Source organism: Hippichthys cyanospilos, chromosome 11, assembly GCF_059441005.1.
Source record: "Hippichthys cyanospilos isolate Australia breed blue-spotted pipefish chromosome 11, RoL_Hcya_1.0, whole genome shotgun sequence".
In the NCBI taxonomy this organism is placed as follows: Eukaryota; Metazoa; Chordata; class Actinopteri; order Syngnathiformes; family Syngnathidae; genus Hippichthys; species Hippichthys cyanospilos.
Genome location: NC_142379.1, coordinates 1,850,025 through 1,869,165, shown reverse-complemented (window position 1 = coordinate 1,869,165; position 19,141 = coordinate 1,850,025). Strand labels below are relative to the sequence as shown.

General features: G+C 44.4%; 3 protein-coding genes across 3 annotated transcripts; 2 read left to right on the top strand and 1 right to left on the bottom strand.

Annotated features, from left to right (window-relative positions):
- Nucleotides 1-129: 129 nt before the first annotated feature.
- Nucleotides 130-2,612, bottom strand: rwdd2b (RWD domain containing 2B). The gene is made up of 4 exons (XM_088426931.1): nucleotides 2,047-2,612; nucleotides 1,897-1,964; nucleotides 1,326-1,697; nucleotides 130-564 (listed from the first exon to the last, which is right to left on the bottom strand). Exons 1-4 carry the CDS (start codon nucleotides 2,389-2,391, stop codon nucleotides 321-323), a joined length of 1,029 nt encoding a protein of 342 aa, XP_088283057.1. The 5' UTR covers nucleotides 2,392-2,612; the 3' UTR covers nucleotides 130-320.
- A 45-nt stretch (nucleotides 2,613-2,657) lies between these two features.
- Nucleotides 2,658-11,179, top strand: usp16 (ubiquitin specific peptidase 16). Its single transcript, XM_088426929.1, has 18 exons — nucleotides 2,658-2,867; nucleotides 2,998-3,082; nucleotides 3,158-3,351; nucleotides 3,632-3,735; nucleotides 3,819-3,931; nucleotides 4,018-4,229; nucleotides 4,634-4,729; nucleotides 5,642-5,772; nucleotides 5,844-5,931; nucleotides 6,290-6,371; nucleotides 6,457-6,548; nucleotides 6,639-6,692; nucleotides 6,837-6,977; nucleotides 7,871-8,405; nucleotides 8,533-8,627; nucleotides 8,742-8,828; nucleotides 9,900-10,041; nucleotides 10,769-11,179. Exons 2-18 carry the CDS (start codon nucleotides 3,022-3,024, stop codon nucleotides 10,882-10,884), a joined length of 2,343 nt encoding a protein of 780 aa, XP_088283055.1. The 5' UTR covers nucleotides 2,658-2,867; nucleotides 2,998-3,021; the 3' UTR covers nucleotides 10,885-11,179.
- Nucleotides 11,180-11,257: 78 nt separating this feature from the next.
- Nucleotides 11,258-16,445, top strand: LOC148415412 (transcription regulator protein BACH1-like). Its single transcript, XM_088426930.1, has 5 exons — nucleotides 11,258-11,346; nucleotides 12,836-13,087; nucleotides 13,377-14,330; nucleotides 15,108-15,314; nucleotides 15,708-16,445. Exons 2-5 carry the CDS (start codon nucleotides 12,848-12,850, stop codon nucleotides 15,903-15,905), a joined length of 1,599 nt encoding a protein of 532 aa, XP_088283056.1. The 5' UTR covers nucleotides 11,258-11,346; nucleotides 12,836-12,847; the 3' UTR covers nucleotides 15,906-16,445.
- Nucleotides 16,446-19,141: the final 2,696 nt, after the last annotated feature.

Here is a 19,141-nt window from a genome sequence, read left to right as displayed (position 1 = left end):
CTGAGTCACCACAGCACCGTTTGCCAATGGCGCCATTGTTCTCCCAGACTTTTCCATAAACCTCTGGAGAAACATTTTCTGCCAGATATTACTTTCAAGTGATGGGAAAACGAAGCCTCGTGGAAACACTTGCGGTATTTTTTTTTTTATTCCTCTAGATGGTGCACTCTAAAAAATACAGGCCAGTGCGATGTAAACCAAGAGTGCCGTTTAGAGGAGAAAAAGAATATCAAGTTTTTCATGAAGCTTCATTTCGCCGTTGCTATTTTTGCACTTGATTGCAAACCGTATTGTGAGATTTGGAAGTCTGGCACAGTGGACTACGTCCTCCCCTGGACACCGAAATACATCTGAAAAACATCACAGCAGCCCTTCTCCTGCAAAAATTGGTAGAGCAGGCCCAGGTCCATGTGGTTCCCTCGGCTCCCGCGCGGCTGGAAGGCCTCCTCCTGGAAGCCGGAGAACTTGCGCAGGGATTGGACGCTTTGGCCGCCGGGCGCCTCGCCGAGCAAAACGTCTTCTCGGTGCCGAATGGTGATCCGCTGCCACGTCAGGGCCTTCACTCTGCGCAATGACCGCAACGTTTATGCTCTCGGGTAGAATTATGGACAAATGGGACTTGCGGTTCGGTTTTTGAGATCAAGTATATGTTGACATGCATTTGAAAAAAGTCATGAAAAAGGTTTGATGGTAGTCAGTGTTAACTCATTCAATCCCAAGGAAATATTTTTACGTTTTTTATAATAGGAGTTCAGGCATCCAGTTGTTCATATTTATTTTCAAATTTGAATAAGGGAGTGTCTAAAATTGGCTATTCAATCAATTAACTTTTTCAGTGCCAAGCCTTATCGGAAAAGGAAACATCTAAGTGCCGGTGTGTGTCTATGTAAACATGGGCGGTATCACAAGATTTAATTTCGAATTTGAAAGCCTAAATCTATTTTCAAACCTTAAAAAACATTGAAGATTGATTTCCATTCTTACCTAGAATTACAACTATGTAATGTATGTGTAGTATGTATGGTTTTCTCCGCCAACGCGAGCAACACTGCCATCTCATGGTCACAGTTCATCACTACAGTGCTCAAATAGCTTCATATTAAAAAAAAACACTAATCAAGGGTGTCAGCGACACTTAAAAAAAAAAAACATTTGACGAGAATTCTCGTCATTGGCACTGAAAGAAAGAAAGAAAGTTGGAAATCCTATTTTGAAACACGACATCAATTATCCCGAAGCCATAAAGTTGTAATGCCTTACAAATCCCTCAAAAAGCAACAATAACTTCCTCAAAAAACAACAATAACTTCCAAAAGCAAAGTTACCTGGACCAGAACTCCTGGCAGGCGTCCTGCGTACCTTCCACACAAACAATGCCGGGCTTCCCGGGCATGCTGAACCCGGACAGTCGGAGCTCTTTGGCCCACTCCAAGATGTTCTTCCTCTTGGCGCTGTTGTAGATGTGGTGGCTATAGATCCACAGGCGACTGAAGGCTTCCCGTTGCGGCGGCGAGGTCGCGTCCCTCTTGGGATCAGGAGGCGGCGCCGAAGGGCTTTTGTCCACAAAGGCGCGCAGATTGTCCCTCAGCCAGTCCAGCGCCGACAGCACGCACGCTTCTCCTTGGCAGGCGTCCGCCAGGTGCGCGTTGAGTCCGGCGTGGAGCTCCGTCTGCTGGGCGCGGCTCAGCCTACAACATCTGAAGGGGAAAAATATATCATGAACTTAATACTGTATAGTGATGCGAAATGATATCAAATTTATGTTGGAATGCATTTGTATGATATGTTCTGGACCGCTAAAATATGGACAACGTGCTGCAAATGGCTCCCTGGCCGTAGTTTGGACACCACTTCAATTTATAACTGAATAAACACACGTTTAGTCTCTCATCTTACCGAACTGTTAACTCCGGAACCACACTCGGATACTCTGGTGGATAAGTGCAGGAGAGAATAAAATCCACCTGTATATATTACAATGAAAGACGATCAAACCCAAAAGATAACGATCAATTGATTTGGTCCCAATGACAGATTGGGGCATACCCCCGGTGCGTCACCCGTGTCATCCTCCAGCTTCTGCTTGATGACAAACTGCGGTCTGGAAGAGGGAGGCGGCTCCTCGGCGCCGGCGAAGTCCCGGAGCTCGGCCAGGGCCAGCTGGTCCACGATCTCCAATTCTTCCCGAGTGGGGAACATGCTGGTCAGAAGTTCGAGTTCTGCCAGCTGAGCTTCTGCCCACTCCCGGAACGACATGCTAAAATGTAAACGTGAGAAATCGATTTTGTTCTCCCGAAAGTTTGGTGTACCTAAAGTTGCTTCATGAGACTCTGCAAGACTGTCCACGTCCACTCCACCCGGAACATTTTGAACGACGTACCAGGATAACATATTAGCCTAGCATGCTAGTGCTCAGTTTGCGCGTGCTTCCGGATCCTTTTAGTTGGCGTACCGGAAAACCACACCAGACGATACAATTTATTATTGATATAATCATTGATTTATGCATCTAAACTCGCGTTATCTAAGTTTACATGTGACATAAAATAAAATGCGTTCCAAACGCATACAAGGGGGCGTAAGTAAGCTCACTGGTCGTGTTTTTTAGATTAGCATTCTACCGACGCACCGGAAGTGTAGAGCAGCTCAAGAGAACTACGTCGAACTTTAGTTCCGCCTCCATATCCTCGATCGGCATGATTCGCCTGTTCCGGCTGCCGAAGCAACGCTTTTTGCGTTCAAACACGGCCTCGAAGCGTGCTTCCGCGGAGCATTTGCCGAGATGTCTAGATTAAAGTTGGCGTCTGGCGGAAAAGAAAAGTAAAGGAGAGTGAACGCGTGACGTGGTTCGCCTCCGTGTGTGTCAAGTAAGTCTCCTCAAGCAGAGTTGAATTACGTTAGGACATAACGTGCTCGGATTCGACTTTGATCCTCACGTAAGTGGCTTGTTTTCAAGCGAAATGACAACAAAAATACGTCATGTGTGATTTCCATCAGTAATAGCGGAAATTAGGGGACAACATGGGAAAGAAAAAAGCGAAGGACAGGAGTTCCAGAGAGGATGATGAGTTTGAAATGTCAGGTACGCCTGCTTACATCTTCACACAAATGATGGTGAATAGTTTGTTACTTTTCTACAACTGTTTTATCCTCACAGGTCCAGTTTGCAGGCATATTAGGAAAGGCACAGACCTGACTCTTCTAAAGAAGATCGTTGGCAACTCGACACGTTGTCAGGACTGTAAAAATGAGGAGAGGAAAAAGAACTCACGGGCAGATCCTTTTTTGGACTTCGAGGATGAGAAGGAGTCAGTGGAGGAAGTGTGGCTGTGCATGAAATGTGGACACAGAGTGAGTTGATTGACTCTACTAACACAAATTCCATCTAAATACAGAAGAGATCATCACTAAATGATAGTTTAGCAAGATTTGTATGTTCAAGAGGAGAAGGAAGAAGTTAAAAACTTATCTAGCCCTTCGCCTTGTTCTCTGTAAATAAGATTAGACATCCAGTGAATGTATAAGATAATATAACAGCAAAGAAAGAAATACAAGAATTATCTGCCATTGATAATACTCCTATTGCCTGTGTTTTTTTCCGTTTGTTTATTTTGATTCTTTTCTCTTAAAGGGTTGTGGACGGAGTTCCGAGCACAAACACGCCATCAAACACTATGCATCGCCCAAATCGGAAACGCATTGCATGGTAATCAGCTTGAACACCTGGAGTGTTTGGTGAGTGGAAACCTGGAACGTTTTGGGCTTTGCTTTGGACTTAAAAATTGTGTGGATTCATCCCACCGCCGCCTTCCGTTCAGGTGCTACGAATGCGACGACGAGGTGTGCTACTCCACGAGCAGTCAGCTGGCTCAGCTGGTCAGCGACATCAAAAAGAAGTTGCAGACGGAGCCTGCGCGGAAATCGCAGCCGAGTACGATACGGCAGAACCTTCTCGCGCGGGATGCGGTAGCTTGCCTTTTAAAAGCGTATATTTCCCGGTTGTGGTTTTCATCGCAGAAGACCTGGTGGTGCGACAGAAGAGCGTCACTTTCAAAACGGATGACGACAAGGAGAACATCAGGTACCAGACTTGTGAGCGGAGGACGGCCAGGAAGGTGTCTCTGTGCAAGTCGCCGCCCTCCAGCAGCATGTCGGAAGAAAACAGCAGCGTTCCCGTCCGGGGGCTAAGCAACTTGGGAAATACGTGTTTCTTCAACGCCGTCATCCAGGTAAGAGGAATGGATAAATATTAGGCGAGTTCGATACCACTTTATTTCTGTACAATTACAAGAATAATTCGCTAGTAAGGAATCATATTTGCATTGTCCAATCTTTCCTTCTAGCAGAATTGAGAAACAAAGGTACATATCGCGTGTGAACGTGCATGTAACAAAATAGACGAATCAAATATCAAATATATTGTCCAAAAACACTTGGTTATTCCGTAGTATTGAGGGGAACTTCTTGAGTTTGCGCTGCATGTGTGCTTTTGTATGGCTGGTAAAGCGAAAATAATCCGCAAATATCGGCCATTTGCCCAATAGAAATGCGTACAGGAATTGGGCCTGACTGATACTCTGTTTCCGATACTCGCACATCAGTAAAAAAGACAATGCCTCCGTCCTTTTTGCAGAACCTCTCCCAGACGCAAATGTTGAGGCAGACTCTGAAAAAGGTGATCGAAGACAAGACCAGTCTCCGTGTCAAACCAGCCTCCCCTTCCAAACTGGTACATCTCTGACTGGCATTTTCACATTTGACCCAAACGACAAAAATGTCAGTTTCCACAAAGCATTGCTTTGCCATGTTTCTGCGGTCCATTTTTTACATTTTGAACAAGGGCGCCGTGACCACAAAGTACTGAAGATGTATTTATTTTGTCATCATTTAATTTTCCTGTGACGACAATACACGGCAAAGATGCATTTTTACAATAACCCGTTTACTGCAAGCCCAGTAAAAATAGTCTATAGCCACCCCCGACAGCGAATGAGTTAATTCATATATTTTTCTCAGTCGTATTAACTCACATTTAAGGCCCTGTTCTACTTTAAATGTCAGTTCTTACAACCAATTCAAAATGATAACCCCAGAGCAATTATATTTACAAAGCCACCTTGCTATTGCGACATTAAAAAAGTAATCATCTAAAAAATGTACAAGTATGCCCAAAATTGGCACCTTTTTAATACTAGCAACAACAAAAAAAAAACTAGAAATGAACTTTCAACATTTTTACTTTTTACCTTAGTGCATCAAAGCACCTGAAATTAAAATTCAAAAAGTTCACTCCCACACTTTGTCAATGAGAGCACCGTTGCGCCATCTGGTGCTGTGGGTGTGCAATTACATGCCACTCTGCAAAAGCAAAGCCTGTTCCCATTATTTGTGGACTCATTTAGAGTGTTCACTCTCTCTTTGTGATAACTGTAAATAGAACCCCGCCATGAGTTGTGAAAATATTTTTGCAACTGTCTACCAAAGTTCGAGTGGCTTTTTGTCCATAATTAGATCACCTAATGGTGTGAATAAGTGAAGCCGGTCCCCTCTCTTCAACATTGTTCCTTGGCCCCAGGCGGCCACTATAGACTCACTTATCAAAGGTTAGCGCAATTTGAACATGGACTTTTTGTGGGCGCAGGAGGCTGTCGTGGCAAAACTGGATCAGCCCGGCTCGCTAACCATGGCAATGAATCAGCTCCTCAAAGAAATCCAAGACACAAAGAAGGGGGTGGTGACGCCGCAGGAGCTCTTTGAGGAAGTTTGTATAAAGTGAGCGCCGCTCCACGAGTCACAAGCGGCAAATTTTGCGTGGCGTCACGGCTTTTGTCTCTTTGGCGCAGATCTTCCAGGTTCCAGGGATGTCAGCAGCAAGACAGCCAGGAGCTGCTCCGCTACCTGCTGGACGGGATGAGGGCCGAGGAGAGCAAAGTATGCCGTTCAGATGATAGCAGTTTAGCACACAGAGATGAAAAACCATTCACGCACCCAATCACACCAAAGGACAAATTTAGTTGGTCCAATACACCTGCCATGGATGTTTTTGCGGAAGCCGGAGTGCCCGGAAAGAACCCACGTGGGCCCGGGGAGAACATGCAAACTCCACACAGGTGGATTTGAACTCTGAACTGTGAGGCGGACGTGCTCAGCACTGCTTCGCCGAGCCGCCTTAAAATACAACATAATATTTATGCTGACGCGCAAGTTCAAAATGTAATATTTTGACGTTCATAATTCCGAGTGCAAAAAGAAGTTGTGTTTCTAATGGAGTGATTTGTGTTTTTTTAAGAGGGTGAACACAGCCATCATGGAGGCACTTAAACGGTCGAGGAAAGTCACAGATGCAGAGGAGCTCAAATCTATCGTAAAAGGTCCGTTAGAAATGTTACTGTGGATTTTATTTTTCTTGGGGTTTTGCATTTCGTGCTTAGAATGTTGTATCTGCTTGATCCGCAGAGTATGAGAAAAACGGGCTTCCCAAAAATTTTGTGGACCAGGTGTTTGGCGGGGAGATAACCAGCACTATCATGTGTCAGCAGTGTAAAACGGTACGCGCCGTAATACACAAAATACACGTATATTAAAGGTCACGTCTACAAATGTCAAACTATAAGCGCTGTTTTTCTTTTCTCTCATAGGTATCAGTGATTACCGAGATGTTTTTAGACCTTTCTCTTCCGGTATCCGATCAGGTACGTTTTGTTTTCCCGCGTATACAATTTCCAGATGTTACCCCGTTTTAAACAATTCGTAAATATGACCATATACGAACAGAATGCACGCCCAGCTGTAAGGCTTGAACTGATATGCTAACTGTCCATTTGTCGCTGACGCAGGCGTACAGGAAGAAGACCCAGAAAAGGTCGGTGCGGAAAAGCAGCGACACCAGCGAGGACAGCAGTCAGAGTGAAGACACTCCCGTTGGTAGCAAATATCAGCAGAAGAAAGCTAAGAAGCAGGCCAAGAAACAAGCCAAGGTAACGCTTTCGCTCACTTCGCCCATTTTTCACTGGACGCCTGGAATTAGCATACACTGCTTTGGTGGTGCACTCTGAATCCAATCAGCTTTGACATGACCCTCTCCGTTTTCGTAATATTCATGTGTGTGAGCAAGGATGGACTCGGACCTTGGTTCGGTCTGCTTGCTTCTTTTATTGAAAATAATGCCGTAACAATGTCAGCTATGGGTGCACCCATAACCCTAACCCATACTTTTGGCTTCTTCTTTTTTTTTGTTTCTTCTATTTGGGCAATTCCAGTATTTTTTTCTCCATTCTTCAGATAGTACTTTCCACAAATCATCTTCATTCTTCATTTCTGATTGTTTATTAATGACATTTGACTGAATGTGTATTTAGAAAATTTGACTGAGATTCATTAGGCAAGCCCAGCCACAACTGTCGCTTCTATTCACCAAAAGCCAAAAAACAAGACCGCTTTTTCAAAATGAATGGGAATTAAGACATATTTTATATATTAAGACTCCCACCGCCACTTTCACTTAACTGAATGTTCTGGCTTGAGCTTTTAAAAAATACAATTTTTCTCTTGAAATTGTGACTTTTCATCATTGCAGTGAAAAATATTTCTTTTAACTCATTGCTGGCTCAGTTCAAATAGATGTTAGAATATATGGTGTTATTTTTTTCCCAGAATTTATTTATTTTCGTTTTGCTTTTCCAAAGCAGTAGAGGTAGCGGTATGAAAATAACGCCATGCACACAGCCTGATGAATAACCGCAGGCAGCATCGTCTGGGGAAAATTTCCGGCGCGCTTTAAAGACGACAAAGAAAAATGGGAACGCGGACAAGCTTTTTCGTTTGGATCGCATTTAGGGCAGCCCGTTTTTTTTATTCCGTGTCTCAACAGCATCAAAAGAGGCAGCAGAGGCACAGTTTCAACAGCCTGGCGTCCCTGAACGAAGTGCTGGATCTGGCTGACTATTTGGATAGGCAAGAAAACGATTACGCTCGTAGCAGCAAACACAAAGCCAGCGCCTTCAACTCGCACCCGTCGGACAAGAAGGAAGACAAGTCCAAACCGGCCTACAATCGGGTCTTATCCAAAACGCAGTGCTCCAGCGACAGCTTCTTCCTGGACGACGCCGACTTTTTGCTGGCCGACGTGATGAGCAAAATCAACTTGGACGACGCCTTCCTCAAGTGGGACGGGCCGGAAACGTGCGAGGACGGCGCCGAGCGCGGGCAGAAGGAATACATGGTGGTCAACCAGGACCCGGAGCTGGCCTTCCAGACTTTGGCCCGCAGGCATTCGCCGGACAAGCAGGAGTGCTCGGTGGAGTCCTGCCTGTTTCACTTCACCGAGGAGGAGACCCTCAGCGAGAACGACCGGCTGCTCTGCGTCATCTGCTCCAAGCGCCAGCCCGGCAGGAGCAAATCTGCAGGTGGGGGCGGGGGGGGGGGGGGACTTTTTTGTATTGGCCGGGAAAAAAAAAATGTTGAAAACTATTTCACAGACGCTACATCCTCGAAAATAAGTTGAGAACTGTTTTCTATAATCCGTCTCGCTAGGATCCAAGAACAACGTGTACACGGAGGCTTCCAAGCAAATGCTGATCTCCTCCCCGCCGCCAGTGCTCACACTTCACTTGAAGAGATTTCAGCAGGTGATCCAGCTGGAAGGAACTAAGATTGACTTTCACACGCCTCCCCTTCTGACCGCAACTTGACATACTCGTTCGTTGATTCTTCTTTAAATTCCCTCCTTTCTTTTCCCCCAGAACGGCTACAGTATTAGTAAGGTGAACCGACACGTGCCCTTCCCTCTCATACTGGACCTGGCCCCCTTTTGCTCCCTCAAGAGTAAGGTAAATGTGCTTTTCGGGAATTTGGAAAAACCCTAACCGCCTTTCTGTTTTTTTGGCTTATTTAGCTGTATGTAAATAAGGGGAAATCAGCCCAAAAGTATTCTTGATAATAATCCGTTCTATGCAGCTCCACTAGCCTAAACACGGATTGTTTACATCCTTCTCGGGGGTGGCCATTTTGTCACTTGTCGTTGACTGACCGTGAATGAGCGACCACGGCAACGGACGCCCCAAAATATTGGATATTCAATTCAAATTTTCTGTAGGGTATTATACCAAATATACTCAACCGTTGCATCCCTGCACGCAGGTCTTGGAGAAATATTTGTTGCCGTCCGAGCAACGTCTTTTTCACGGACGCCCCTGCTTGCTTCAGAGAGACGGTGATGCCAAACCACATTCTCAATGACATACAACAGCAGGCTTTGTAGTAAAAGTGCGCACGTGCTCGACTGGCCCGCCTGCAGTCCAGACCTGTCTCCCGTTGAAAATACGTGGCGCACAGATGTGCGTTTTTACATCGTCCGGATTCTCACAAAGATTAGCGCAACGAGCTGACGTCAGTGGGCTGTTGCGGCTAACAGCAGCTGGTGTTAGCTGAGGTCGTTATCAAGAAAAGAAGCGAGCGGACTGAACCGCCATCCGAGTCCTGAAATATTACTACAATGGAGACCCGTGTAAAGGTTACGATGTCTCCAGCTGTTTCACTTAAGAGTGGCCAAGTATGGAGCTGTGGGCAGAGAACACGTAAAAGGTCAGCCGTTTGAGCCTTTTATTAATTGCGGTCTTTTGGCATCTACACAATTATAAACTTGGTGAAACAAATGAACTCATGCCGCGTCGGAAGGAAAAGGAAAAAACTGCTTGGAGTCCTTTCAAGGTTACATTATAAATGCAGTATTACAATGTCATGTATAGACTACTTGGGCTGCATACATGTCATTGTTTAAAAAAATAAATAAAATTGGCATTCCCTTTATAATTGTTAACTCACTACTTGAGTAGCAAAAAGTGCGATGGAAAGTTTGCACTTCTTATTGTATTAATAGCCAATTTGTTTGATCGTTGCAGAACGTGGCAGAAGGCGAGCGGCAGATTCTGTACAGTCTGTACGGCATCGTGGAGCACAGCGGCACCATGAGGTCCGGTCACTACACGGCGTTTGTCAAAGTACGACCCCAGACCTCCAAATCGTCCTCCAGCAGGTTTGCAGGTGAGGTCAAGTCCCAGGATGGATAGAGGGAAGTCAAAAGCCTCACTTTTTCTCAACCCAAAAACCTTTTTTTTTCATTCAGATGTTAGATGCGCCTTCATTCGTCTTAACACGGCGCTCAGAATAATATTACGTATGTGGAATATGTTTTAGGTTAAGTGTGTTTCAAATTTCCCACGTTGTGAACGGTCAGTGAATGCCTCGCCCAATTACGGTATTTGGCGGTACAGGGGTTGCGAATGGGAGGTACGAATTTCTTCTGTCGTCACAAGCTTTTTTCATGTCATGTTTACATGCTCGGGCGGTGCTGACGTGAGCGCAGAATAATTAAGGAATACTTCGAAATGCATAAGTGAAGGAAAATGATACATCGGGGGTGTTTATGTCTGCATAGCAAGAACTTTGAATTATGGGAGTCAGGCTTTGAGGACGTTGAAAGGCTTGCAAATAGAAGTTTTCCGCGAGCGCCCCTACTGGTGGTTTTGTGGTCTCAACACAAATTTCTGTTGCGCCCTGTTAGTGAGTGGCCATTGAAAGGATTAATGCAAAAAATCGGGGAAAATGCATGATAAAATTTCGGGTTTCCAATACGTCCAAAATTGACAATATTTCCCATATCCTTATGACAACGGGTTGGTCTTCTGCGGTTTCTTGTTTTCGTATCCACGATTGGCACCTGGCGGAACTGATCTCATGTGATTGACGAAAGCGCTCTCCGCATCATTAGGAGAGCCCCCGCAAGGATCGTGGTTCCACATCAGCGACACCAGCGTGCAGCCCGTGAGCGAGAGCAGAGTGCTGAGTAGCCAAGCATACCTCCTGTTCTACGAGAGGATCCGCTAAGAACCGTCATAGACGTGTGCCTCTACGCCCTCCTGCTGCTCGAGCTCTACCTTCTACTGTACAGTTTCTCTGAGTCACTGATAACTCGGGAACTTCTCAGAGGACATTTAGCGCAGACAATTTACAGCTGTTTGTTTCTCAGACTCATGGGAAAGTTGTCCAGCTGTGCAAACACAAGGTCCAAATGAACAGAACAAAATATTCGATTTGTACACAAACGCGTAATAATTCCATATTGTCGACGACCGGAGTGGAATTTTAAGCAAATACATGTTTATTTTGTATGAATATGCAATAAAAAATACAGTCCATGTAAAAAAAAAAAATCAGTCCATGAAGTAGCTTTGTGTTCCGCGCATGCGCACAAGGTTGCTTCTGCTTTTGCTGACTGGGGTTCCGGATGGGCACATTCGTCGCGACCCAAAGCACACAAATGGTACCGCTAACAAGCTGACGCGCAAGGTCGGTTCTCCTACGTTTTTAATCGATTTTTTTTCACATTAAATTTTATGACGTTAATTTCACATGGTTTATTTTTTTTTTACATATTACATAGTGATAACGGCCTCGCCTAAGGAGTAGGACATCAACAAAACTCAATTTGTATTCCTTCCCAACGTTATCAAACTTGCGCCGATAAGTTTACTTTAAACATTTGTCGAGGAAAATACTTAAAACAAAAAGTTAGTCTCCACAATCTTATTTTTTTTTTACCCTCCGCTCCCCCGTGTGTGTTTCGCCAAGTTGGCCAAACATGAGTCAGCGTTTTAAACTTGTCTCAACTAGCTGAAAAGTGCTAATTATCTACCTGCTTTTTTGACAATAATGAACTTTTCCTTAATGCGCTATTTTGTTGTATTTAAAATTGTACGGACAGCATTGCACAACGTCGAGGGTTGTCTAATGTTATGGTTATGTTTTACACGAGTAAAACACAAAAAAACCCGCTTGTTAACCAATAAGCATGTTACGAAATCGCAGTTTCGGCGTGTCCGTCAAAAGTGAGCATTTTATTTCGCACATATTTTTCGTAACAATGCTTTACCCAACATTTATATGGTTTCAAAAAATCCACCGGAAATCTGAAGGAAAATTGCGATGCATGCTTATGAAAAGTATTGTTTTAATAAACGATGGTAGGATGACTTAAATGTTGACTTCGATTAAAGATTACTATAAATCTAAACCTAAAACCGTAAAACAAACAAACACAAAAACATAGCTTTGGCTTCAAGTCTGTTGCAAAGTAACACATGGATAGTGTCATGATGCGGCGCTTTAAATAAGGAATATTTGAACACTAACTGGAGCAACACACGCAGATAAATAATTTTCACAGCATTATTTTCTGAACATTAACTAAATTCCGTTTAAGTGGCCGAATACGATTTAAGCTATGAATGTTTAGAGTTGCCAGCCTGGTAACTGAACGATTTAAACTAGTGCCAACGAATCCTGGCTGATTGTGGCTTTAATAAAACAAATAAACTCAACAAGCATAATTGCAAAAATCCTGTGGAAAACACTAAGACAATAATCATGAATACTGATTTAAAATCAGTTACTAAACATTCATAGCTTGTTCATCACTTGCTGAAAAGGATAGTCCATTTATTTTAGGATTTTTAGCTGTGAAAACTTAATATTGTTTATTTTTCATATACAATTAGTTCCTTCAACACATTTTTTGGTTGTTGTCAACGGAAAATGGCATCACTTGTGCTCGAGGTCTGGGTAACCACCTATCATGGTTTTGCTTTTAAATTGCAGGTAAAAAATAACATACTTGTCTCATTCAATCCAAAATACAATTTATTGCCTATCCCTGATTTAAACCCTATGACCTCAACATATAGAAAATGGTACTTTTTTTTTTTTTTTTACATGAAACGGCCAGGATGAAATTTTGGCAATTTAGTGACTTTTGCAAGCATTCATCTTCCCTCCTCAGGCCGAGTGAATCATGCTGCTCCAAGCCCAGCGCGTGTCCGTGTTCACCTTCCAGTCGGCCGTGCACAGCGCTCACGTCCTTCAGTGTCTGGACGAGCAGCGGCGCCAGGACCTTCTGTGCGACGTCACCGTGGTGGTGGAGGGCCGCAGCTTCCGGGCTCACGCCGCCGTCCTGGCCTCGTGCAGCGAGTACTTCCACGGCCGCGTCGCCGCCGACTCCAAACGCAACGCCGTGGTCGCCCTGCCGGATCAGGTGGGTTTGCCGCGGCTCACCTCGGGAACTCTGTCCAGGTTTCGCAGCGAGAGTCCGCCTCACCGGGAAATCGCTGCGCATAAATAAACAACGTGGGATCTGAGCCTATTATATTGACACTGGATATCGGTCAGATATCAGCAAAAAGAAATAACAGTATCGTTTTGTCTGCGTCTCAAATCTAAGATCTTTGCAGTCACACTTTTTTTTATAGAATGACATTATTTGGGGTTGAAATTGTAACTATCTTGATCATATTTGATCAGTCGTCCACTTTTTTTCCCCTCAGGTGACAGTAGCGGGATTCGAACCTTTGCTCCAGTTCGCCTACACGTCCAGGCTGCTCTTCACCAAGGAAAACATCCAGCAGATCCAAAACTGCGCCAAATTCTTGGGCTTTCGCAACCTGGAGTCGGCATGCTTCGATTTCCTCATCCCCAAGTTCTCCGAGCCCAAAGCGCAGGACGCCAAGCGGAGGCTCTGCTGTCAGGGCGGCGAGGCCAAGCCGCGCGGCTCCGATTCGCCGACGGACCTCCCGCCGCCGTTTCCTTCGGGCGCTCCAGGCCCGGCCCGCGACCTGTGTTTGGAGACTTGCGGGCCGCGGATGCCCTCGTTATCCCTGGACTTAACGGCTAACATTGTGTGTCCCATGTTGGCGCCGCGAGATCCGCTCCAAGCGGGTCAAAGCTCTGGGATCCGCGGCGAGGATGTTTTGACCGCGGGAGACGACGTTTGCGCTCTAAGCCGGCTGGAACTTCCGGAGTTGCCGTGCCAGCTGTCGGCGGCGGCGCACGTGGATCCGCGGGACGTGTTGGAGCCCGGCGAGACGCTCCACTTGGACCGCGGCTTAGATTCTTGCGCCCGGTCGTTGGAGCCGTCCGCCAAGGACGGAGGATTCTCGGAGAGAAGCAGGGAGGAGCGGGAAGTGGCCGAGCATCTGGCCAAGGGCTTCTGGTCAGACCTGTGCACGCCGCCTCCGGCGCAGACCGCGCCCCCCTCCGACCGGAGCCCTCTGGACAAAGCGTCCTCCGACTTCCATTGGCTCAAGCAGCTGGACCTCACCTCCAATCCGGCCGACTGTCCCTTCCTCCGGGAGCTCGGCACGGGCGAAGAACCCGACCCGCGCGCCGAAACCTTGTCCCAGACGGAGAAGAGCCCCTGCGTGTCCTCGCTCAACTCGGGGGACGACTCCGACATGGACACCGACGGAGACACGGAGGCCAACAACAGGAGAGCGGCCGAGGTCAGCGTCGCCTTCCCGCTGCGGGAAGTCCTCGCTTTACCGGAATTTTGAATCCTTAGGCTGGCAACTAACCTGAATTTATATGCGTTTGCAGCTCTCCGTGTGCCGGAAACTCAAAGCAGAATCACATTAAATAACGTGAACATTTTTTTAGGCCCGCGGTTCTGCAGATAGCAGCCAATCTCGCTCAATGGTGTGACAGGAAGAGTTTTGTTTTCAGTTTAAAAGCAAATTCATCGGAACATGAAGCAATATTTTGCTGAATTGTGTAATAGTGACTGCTTTGCAAATATTGCATGACTCGACGTTTTATACGGATGCGCGTTGTCATTGGCGACACAATATTACACACAAATTGCTGAATGAAATACTCTGAGAGATACCACTACAAATGTAGTTCCAGAGTTTATAAAATCAGACTCAAATAAGCGGGTTTTTTTTTTTTAAGAGAGACCAGACGAAATTGTTCTTTATTAACTTTGTTTTTATCAAACCGAGATTACATTTTAGTAACAAGTTGATTCGTGTTCCAATGAATTTGCTCTTAATTAGAAAAGAGCGCTGAACTGTTCCTGCTTAAAAATTGTTTCATTAGCTTTGCAGACAGCTGCAGAAGCTCAATCAAAATCTAATGTTCGTTCCCCCAGTAAGTTTATTAAAAACTGCAAACCGTCCTGACCATTGTAACAAATCGAGAACCCCCCCCCCCGTTTTCTACCGGTCTCGTTTCCATGACGGCGTACGGAAGCAAAAACGAGTTGTGCGTGACCTCTGCAGATTGAGCTGCCCTTTCCCGTGGATCACATCTCCGCGCTGAGTCGCAGCGCTTTCCAGCAGCTTCTCAAGCACCACGCCATGACGCCCGAGCAGCTGGAGTTTGTTCACGACATTCGGCGCCGCAGCAAAAACCGTGCCGCCGCGCAGCGATGCAGGAAGAGGAAGATGGACAGCATAAACCACCTGGACGGCGAAATCAAAACTTTAGTAAGTTGTTCATGGTTTTTTTTTTTTTTGTTAGGACCTAAAACTTTAATTTTGTTGTCATACTGTGTGTGTGTGTTTATATATATATATCTATATATCTAGCATGATAACACAATTTAGCATTAAATGCTTCATGTTCCAGTTCATTTGCTTTTAATTTAAAAAGTAAATGTTCCAGCGCTAAAAAAGTACATGGTGAACTAAACTGTTTTAGGTATATAAATAGGTTTAAAAATGCCCTGTATTTAGGAAATAAAAGACCACCCCATATATATATATATATATATATATATATATATATATATATATATATATATATATATATATATATATATATATATATATATATATATATATATATATATATATATATACGCATTAACGTGGGCGCAGAAAAGCGAGAAGGAGAAGCTCCTTCGGGAACGCGCCCAGCTGGAGCAGAACCTGGAGGAAGCCCGCCAGAGTCTCCGCAGGCTGTGCAAGAGCGTCAGCGCCGAGCCCGCCTCGGACCAGGACCGCCCGCGCTTCCTGGCCAAGCTCTCGGCGCCGGACTTTCCGGCCTCGCCGCACCTGGCCAATAAAGACGCGTGAAGCGGTAAGTTTGGGCTCTCCGGGCTGGACTTACTTCACATTCACATCGTCCGTGGACTGGCCGCATTTCAAACTAACATTTAAATAACATCGTCATAGCTATGAATTTGACTGTAGCGTATGTTGAGAAGCATTTCTCAGGGAAAGACTCAACCTGACCCACCTGCACATTAAACACATCATCCTCATGACCAAGTGTTACTGTACCATTATACTGTGTCTCCGAAAAAATATGCAAAGCACTAACAAACTTTTTTTTTTTTTTTTTAATTTTAGAATACTGTTAACACAATTCGTCGGTAGTATTGTTAATAAATGCATTGCTTGGTGAGAAATGCTTCCAAAGCCTAAAATGGGCACGCAAGTGAAAAGATGTTTTTTCTTTAATGCAAATTGTGCCTTATGCGTTGTTTTCCATTCTAATTCTAAAACCCTCTTGCACATTAACCCAGAGCCTTTATTGACATCTGCGTATGGAGTATTTTTTTTTTAATCTTGTTTTTTTTCTCTCTTTTTAATAAAAAATCTTTGTGTACAAGTTGCTCCCATGAAATGGTCGTGTAAAAATATACGGTAGTGGCGCAGCTGTGCCTCTAGGTGGTAGTGCAAGTCAACAATTACTTTGCATAAATATATATATATATATATATATATAGTGTGTGTGTGACATGCTATTAAGCGTTTACATTTTAAATTAAATGTATTACATTTTCATTTTAATTAATTGCCCATCTTTCCTTAATTAACATATATACAACATATTTTTTACACGAGTTAAATCTGGAAGTATCGTAAACATCACCAAATCAAAAAATGAAGATATTTTCTTTCAAAGTCTGTTGTAAAATATCTCTCTATGATCCTGTTAATCCTTTCATCCTTTCGTAAAACAATTTTAAATTGTATATAAAATGTATGTAAATATCACAGTGTCAAATAAGTTCACCTAAACTATGTGTTTATAAACATGACACAACATTGACACATTGTGTGTTTCACAGGCCACCTTAGGAAGTGATCATTTTTTGAAAAATGCTGACATCGGAGCAAACTCAGACAGCTTTAGAAAGTGAGAAGTAAAACTATATTCTGCCATACTCAAACTTCAAAAATAGAAATGACAATACAGAAGTAATCCTCTCACACAAACTCAACAACTTGTTTTCGATTTTCTTTGACTTGTTTTTAGAGTTGCATTTACATGTTTTTCTGCCAATTTTTCTTGTTTGCAAAACAAGCTAAAGCACCACAAAAAAATAATCATTGTATAAAAGCCCTTCTCAAAATCGTGCCTGTCTCAGGGTCATTTTGGACCTTAAGCTCTTAATGCCACATTAGAAACTCTAAAGATGCTGGTCAACCTCTCATTTAAACTCACTGTTTAACGTTAATGGCCGACAAAGTGGAAAAATAGGTACAAAACTTATGCTAAAGCAATAAATCAGTCTTGAAACGCTCAGTAAAAATGTACTAGCAATCAGTGGCCACTAAAAAATGTTGCCACGAGATGGCAGCAAAGCGTGCCATATTCTCGTCAGCATCGTTTCTTGATACCGAGATGCCTTGTTAATAGCAAACTTTTTAGTTTGAGGGCCGCATTCGGAGAAATTTGAAGACCCCAGGACCAACTTGTTAACTAGTAAAAAAAATAAATAAATAAAATAGGTGAATTTCTTTAGTTTCAAACGAGACAAAAATGGTGAAATACTTGGACAAAAATGTCCCTGCATATATACGTAGAGAGAGAGTGAGAATGGGACCCCTAGGTGAATTTTTCTTATTTTTGGGTACTTTTTATGTTTGTTTACGTAGAGAAACAATGTGTCAAAAACCGGAAGTTGTCTTCCCTCGATTTTTTAACACCAGACCATCAGTAACCCCCATTTTAAACACGCAAAACATTTGCAGCGTGATTTTTTTCGTTTGATTGTGTATTCCACACTTCATAACCGTAAATTTCATCGAAAATCCGCATAGATAACGAACCGACGCCGCCCCGCTTCTTGGTTTTTCACTCTTTTTGTTGGTCACTTTTGTCCTCCCATACCCTCTCCGAGTCAGCGCAAAGCCGGCGCCATGTCGTCGCATCTCCAAATCAAAAAGATTACGCGGGCCGATATCGGATATTAGCCCCGCCTCCTTCCGACCGGCCGTGACACACGATCCCCAAGTTGACGTGTGGCAAACGTGGCTTCGGCGTCACCTTCACTCACCGCGCTCCTAATTCCCGTTTTTCATCTTGGCGGCGCAAAAAAAGGTCCGAAAAGTCTTTTTTTTTTTGCCAGTGAGACGGGAAATGGCGACTTGATTTGAGGAGGAAGAAGCGGCGGCGGCAGCTGCGCGACATGGCAAGGTCAGGGGCCGCTAATCCGCGGCCTCATTCATGGCGGATTAAAAACCTGCTCCCACTTGTGATTAAGAACGCAGGGTTAGAAGATTAAAGAGCGGCAAACAAAATGAAAGCAGTTTAAGCCCAATCCTGGAATTCATCAGAATACCAAAACCTTAAACGCTCCTAAAGTAGAATTCGATCTGCCAGTTTTTTGCTCCACCCTGCCATTTTTTTTCAAACTAACAAAACCAATATTGATATCATCCCATTGCAAATCTTTGTCGTTTTCGCCGCGTGGATTGTTTGCGCACTTTTCACAATCGCGCCGGCGATTATCCCTCTGAACTGCGAGTGTTGCTAGCGAGGATTAGCAAACAGGGGGATTAGGAATTAATTAAAACATCTGGAGTTTTGTCCACTCGCTAAATCGCATAACGTACGTGTTAATAGAACGCACGGGTATACTACAATTTTCCTCCCCGTGTTGGGATATCGGAAGTTCGTTGCGCGCGGGTCGGAGATCGACGCGGCGCTCGCCATCATTCCAGACATAAGGTCCTTGACCTTATTGTGACACAATAATCATTTAAGCGAGCGCTTACCGATTACGCGCCGTATCCGTGAACTTGGTTTTCGACTATTCCCTTGACGGGATTTTCGAAAAAGCGCCGTAATCTGCCGAGCGAGCGAGACACACCAGAGGACGTAACCCCCCCGGGCTAGAAAAGCGAGTTAGCGCCCTACTCTCTTGATAATTGAGATTAGCCAATTTTTGAATACACGCGAAGCGGCAGTCCGAAACCCAAGGACTATTTGGTACCGAGTCGCATTAAGAGAAAAAAGTTTTAGTTTACGAGGTCAAACTGATCGTTTTGCTTTAGATACGATCCATTAAGGTGTCTAG